A 6,263-nucleotide genomic window follows, 5' to 3' on the forward strand; every position below is an offset into this window, starting at 1 on the left:
GTTGTGTAATGCTGGGTTAGACAAAAGGTTTTGGGCTGAGGCTGTAAGATATGCGTGTCATCTCATAAATTGTCTACCATCATCTGCAATAGGGGGAAAAACACCCTATGAGGTATGGTTTGGAAATCCTGCTAGTGATTATGATTCTTTACATGTATTTGGTACTATGACTTATTATCATGTTAAAGAATCTAAGTTGGATCTAAGAGCCAAGAAAGCAATATTCTTGGGGATAAGTACAGGAGTCAAAGGATACCGTCTTTGGTGTATAGAGACGAAAAGAATGATTTTAAGTAGAGATGTAACTTTTGATGAACTTGCGATGATGAAGAAAACAATACGCAAAGAGTCATGAGTTGAAGAGAAGACTAGTGGTACTCAATAACAGGTGGAGGTTGAGACAATTTTGGGAAACCCAATAAGAAATGAGACTACACAAGGTAACTCTCCAGTTACGGTGGGGAATAGTGTACAAGAAGAGGAGATTTCAATTCGAGAATCTTCACAGCAACAAGAATCAATTGTTTCTCAAAGGCCAAGACGAGAATTTCAAAAACCTGCTCGATATACTGATATGGTAGCCTATGCACTTCCAGTTGTGGATGATAATGTTCCTTACACTTTCAAAGAAGCAATGAGGAACTCTGAATCAGACAAGTGGAAAAAAGCAATGGATGAAGAAATGCAGTCTCTTCATCAGAATCAGACTTGGGAGCTAGCCCAGCTACCTAAGGGTAAGAAAGCAATTGGTTGTAAATGGGTTTTTGTAAAGAAAGAAAGATTTCTAGATGCAAATAATGTTCGCTTCAAAGATAGATTGGTAGCTAAGGGTTACGCACAGAAGAAAGGCATTGATTATAATGAGGTATTTTCTCCAGTTGTTAAACATTCTTCCATTTCAAATTTTGTTGGCTTTGGTAGCACAATTTGATCTTGAACTAGTTTAACTCGATGTAAAAATTGCATTTTTACATAGTGATTTGGAAGAGGAAATCTATATGATTCAGCCAGATGGATTTTAGGTTGCTGGAAAAGAAAATTGGGTATGTAAACTGGGTAAATCATTGTATGGTTTAAAACAGTCTCCAAGACAGTGGTACAAACGATTTCATCAGTTTATGATGGGTTAGAAGTATATAAGAAATAAACATGATCATTGTGTTTATTTTTGCAGACTACAAAATGGATCTTTTATAAATTTATTCTTGTATGTTGATGATATGTTGATAGCTTCAAAGAATAGGGAAGAAATCAACAAGTTGAAAAGTTAGTTAAATCAAGAGTTTGAGATGAAAGATCTTGGTGAAGCAAAGAAGATACTTAGCATGGAGATTCGTAGAGACAGAATGAGAGGAAGAGTTAGTTTGTCTCAGAAACAGTATTTGAAGAAGGTAGTACAGAGTTTTGGCATGTCTGAGCAGTCAAAACCAGTAAGCACTTCTCTTGCTCCTCATTTCAAACTTAGTGCTGTTTTATCTCCTGAATCAGATGAGGAACGTAAGTATATGTCACAGGTTCCTTATGCAAGTGTTGTTGGTAGTCTGATGTATGCAATGATTTGTACTAGACCTGATATTTCACAAGCTGTTAGCATGGTGAGCATGTATATGCATGATCCGGGTAAAAGACATTGACAAGCTGTGAAATGGATTGTGAGATATATTATGAATACTATTGATATTGGTATAGTATTTGAGAAAAATAATACTATTGAACAACGTGTTGTTGGATATGTGGATTCGAATTTTGCAGGTGATTTGGATAAATGTCGATCAACTACTGGATATATTTTTACATTTGCTAATGGTCCAGTGAGTTGGAGGTCTACCTTACAGTCTACCATTGCCTTGTCTACAACAAAAGTAGAGTACATGGCAGCTTCAGAGGCTGTTAAGGAAGCTATTTGATTGCAGGGTTTACTTGAAAATTTGGGAGTTGTACAGAAGCACATTGTTGTGTTCTGTGATAGTCAAAGTGCTATTCATTTGGCAAAGAACCAAGTCTACCATGCACGAACGAAGCATATCGACGTTCGGTTTCATTTTATGCGGGATATTATTGATGGAGTTAGGATACTTCTTCAGAAGATTGCTACAACTGAAAATCCCGCAGATATGTTGACCAAGATTGTGACAATAATCAAATTCAAACATTGTTTGGACTTGATCAATATCCTACAAATCTGAGTATTTTTGGAAGGCGCCGATGATGTGGAACTCCAGAAAATGTTAGCGACTGAAAATTTTGTTGAATTTATCGTCAAGGTGTAGATTTGTTGTTGTTTTTTTGTCCCACATTGGTAGAATACTTCCACCTTAGTATAAAAGGTGGTTTTGAATTTTTTATATTATTTGTCTCACATTGGAGAGAAGTGTTTTTTAGACTTAAGGTTGAAGTTATATAAAGAGCTCTACTCTTCATTTGTAAAACACACCTCAAAGTTGTACTTTATTAAAAAGTAGTGGATTGATCATCGGTGCCCGAGGACGTAGGTAATTCTATACCGAACCTCGTAAATTTCTTGTCTTGTTCTTTTTGTTGCTTTATTATTAGTTTCTGCATTACTTTAATTTCTTTTATATTCAATAGTAATAGTTGTAGTATTGGTGTTTGGCACAAGTGGGGTGCCCGGCACAACAATATGGTGATTGATGTAGTTGAGATAATGGCAAATAGCTTTTTAACATTAGAAAAAAATTTATAAAAGGTCAAAAAAATAAAATAATAAGGCGGAGAGAAAAAACCTAAGTAAACGCAAGCATAGACGGAGTCGCTAATTCCTACGGGAATTTGGCTTTAGGACCCGTATAAGACCCGTCCTATTGTCCTACCCGGGTCTACGCCGGCATCTCATGATTTTCTCTTTTTCTGCCTTCTCGCTGCCTGCGTGCTTCACCTCACAATTGTTTTTAAGACTTGTTCTCATCTGCCAACATTTGTGAAACTATGGCTATCGGAAACATTTTCTGGTTCATGCATTCCTCTCTCTTCCTCTGCTTATTCTTGAAGGCCCATTTTTCTATAGGAGCTGATACCATTTCAGCTGGCAACTCATTGTCAGGGGACCAGACCATAATCTCTGCTGGTGGAGAATTTGAGTTGGGTTTCTTCAATCCTAGTAATTCCTCAAGCTTCTACATAGGTATCTGGTACAAGACAATTTCTTTACAGACAGTAGTTTGGGTGGCAAACAGGGATGAACCCATCTCTGATAAACACTCCTCGGAGCTTAAGATGCTCGATGGCAATTTAGTTATTTTTGATGGGTCTCAAAACCCAGTATGGTCTACAAATTTAGATTTCACTACTTCAAGTTCTACAGAAGCTGTTCTATTGGAAAATGGAAATTTTGTTTTGAGAGACGGGCCAAATTCGTCAAGAACAAAATGGCAAAGTTTCGATTTTCCCACAGATACATGGCTTGCAGGTATGAAGTTTGGATTGAATAAGCGCACCAATCGGACACAGCGCCTTACTTCGTGGAAAAGTTCAAATGATCCTGGTACTGGAATCTTCACTTTTGAACATGACGGAGATGGGTCTAGTCAGTATGTTTCAATTTGGAACATGACTAGGCAGTATTGGACTAGTGGGGAGTGGAATGGGCAGTGTTTTGGTATGGTTCCTGAAATAAGAATCACTCATTTATACACTTCAATAGATTTTAATTTCAGCTATGTTATGAATGAGAACGAGAGTTATTTCACCTATTCATTGCCTAATACTTCCATTAAATCAAGAACTGTACTGGATTTATCTGGGCAGATCAAGGCATTGTCCTGGTTGGAGTCTTCCAAGCAATGGTCTCTGTTCTGGGCCCAGCCTCAACGGCAATGTGAAGTGTATGCTCGTTGTGGGCCATTTGGAATTTGCAGCGAGAAGACTGATAATTTCTGTCGTTGCTTGCCGGGTTTTGTCCCAAGCTCTCAGAAGAATTGGAGTTTGAGTGATTGGTCCGGTGGTTGTAAGAGAAATGCCAATTTGCAGTGTGGTAATAATGCTTCTAAAGGGGAGGAAGACAAGTTTTTTCCAATGCCTAACATGAGATTGCCTGTGAATCCACATACATTGGGGATTCCAAATCTCGGAGAATGTGAATTGGAATGCCTGAGTAAATGCTCTTGCCCTGCTTATGCTTATAATGATGGTGTGTGCTCCATATGGATTGGAGACTTGTTAAATCTGCAGCAATTGTCACAAGATGACAATAATGGAAAAGTTCTCTTTCTTAGACTCTCAGCATCTGAATACCCTGCTCACAAGAGTAGTAGGGGAGAAGTTGATATAGTTGTGGGCTCAGCTATGGGTTTATTGGCACTATTTGGTCTTGCCTTGATTTTGTGCCTTTGGAGGAGAAGGAGATCAATCAGATCAGCAGAAACTGTGGAGGGTTCATTGGTGGCATTTAAATTCAGAGATCTGCAAGCTGCAACAAAAAATTTCTCAGAAAAATTGGGAGGAGGAGGTTTCGGGTCAGTCTTCAAAGGGACATTGCCTGATTCCACTGTGGTAGCTGTGAAGAGGCTTGAAAGCATCAGCCAAGCAGAGAAGCAATTCCGAACAGAAGTCAGCACAATTGGGACAATCCAACATATTAACTTGGTTCGGCTTCGGGGGTTTTGCTCTGAAGGCAGTAAGAAGTTATTGGTCTATGATTACATGCCAAATGGGTCTCTAGATTCTCATCTTTTTCGTGGGAAAGATTCATCCAAAGTGTTGGACTGGAAATCAAGGTACCAAATTGCATTGGGGACAGCAAGAGGACTGCTCTATCTCCATACCAAGTGCAGAGACTGCATCATACACTGTGACATAAAGCCTGAAAACATTCTTTTGGATGCTGGTTTCTATCCTAAATTGTCAGATTTCGGCCTTGCAAAGCTTGTTGGTCGGGAGTTCAGCCGGGTCTTGACCTTTTTCAGAGGCACAAGAGGCTATCTCGCACCGGAATGGGTTTCAGGCATGGCTATAACTGCCAAAGTTGACGTTTACAGTTATGGAATGACGCTTTTTGAATTGATATCAGGAAGACGAAACTTTGAGCAATCTGAAAACAGCAATGTCCAGTGCTTCCCTGTTTGGGCTGCAAACAAAATAATTGAAGGCAGTGATGTCCTTAGCCTATTAGACCAGCGATTGGATGGAAATGTGGATGCAGAAGAGCTACGCAGAGTCTTTAAAGCCGCTTGTTGGTGTATCCAAGATGATGAAAATCATAGGCCGTCAATGAGTCAGGTGATTCAAATTCTTGAGGGGGTTTTGGATGTTGAACTACCAGTGATCCCAAGGTCTCTCCAAATGCTTGTCGAAAACCCGGGGCATATAGTTTTCTTCACCAAGTCATCCTCAAGCCAATGTTTGCAAGCAAGTTGCCATCCCTCAGCTTCTTCCTCTGTGGCCAAGAGCAACACTGACGTTGGGTGTTGAAGAACATAAGTTGAAAATGCACAGCTCCATCAAATTTGGTCAACTACATAAATCTATATTTTCAATCCGTGGTTCAAAGGTTTGCTTTTTCAGTGGTTTCTTTTGTTTCTACTAATCACATATCGTTTCTCATATATTTCATAGGAGCATCAGTTTTCGAGTCTTGGTTAATGTCACAAGCTGAAGTTTCTCAGGAAACATGGCTCGTTATTTTGAATAATTATGCCTCAGCATTTTAGTGTATGAACTGCAAAATAAACTTAAGCTCCTGCTGATTTACAGCATACTGGACTTTGAATTGGTAAAATAGAACTTGACTTGCAGGTGTTCTCTTCCCATTTATTTGAATGGACAATTTTGAATGACACTTTGCTCAATTCTTACGACTTACCACCCCTTCATTTGAGGAAGTCTCCTCATGGAAGTTTTTTTTTTAATTTTTAATTTTTAATTTTTTTTTAACAAAAATTCCAAATTTATTGATAGCCCTTACTTACGGAGGAGGAAAACCGTGGTTACACTCATGTCACAAGGGATTTACAAAACCAAAACTAGTCTAGCAAAACCTGTACCAAAAGCCAACTAAAACAAACTAAACAAGCCCAAAAGTAATAAAAAAAAAAAAAAAAAAAACACAAACAAAAACAAATTACTTGTAAACTGATGTTAAATACCTGCAAAAAAAAAAAAAAAAAAAAAAATCCCTGAGGAAAACATAGGAGAACAAAATAATGACAATTAAAGACGAAAGTTTGGAATATTCATCTTATCCATATGAACCTTTCATTTTGCTCGACAGCATATCACCTACAAAATATCCCTAATGGAAGATGACT

At 38.3% G+C, this 6,263-nt stretch overlaps 1 protein-coding gene across 1 annotated transcript; it reads left to right on the forward strand.

Annotated features, from left to right (window-relative positions):
* The first annotated feature begins 2,845 nt into the window (after positions 1-2,845).
* Positions 2,846-5,759, forward strand: LOC131148751 (G-type lectin S-receptor-like serine/threonine-protein kinase At2g19130). Its single transcript, XM_058098657.1, has one exon. It carries the CDS (start codon positions 2,947-2,949, stop codon positions 5,425-5,427), a length of 2,481 nt encoding a protein of 826 aa, XP_057954640.1. The 5' UTR covers positions 2,846-2,946; the 3' UTR covers positions 5,428-5,759.
* Positions 5,760-6,263: the final 504 nt, after the last annotated feature.

Source organism: Malania oleifera, chromosome 2 (assembly GCF_029873635.1).
Source record: "Malania oleifera isolate guangnan ecotype guangnan chromosome 2, ASM2987363v1, whole genome shotgun sequence".
Lineage (NCBI taxonomy): Eukaryota > Viridiplantae > Streptophyta > Magnoliopsida > Santalales > Ximeniaceae > Malania > Malania oleifera.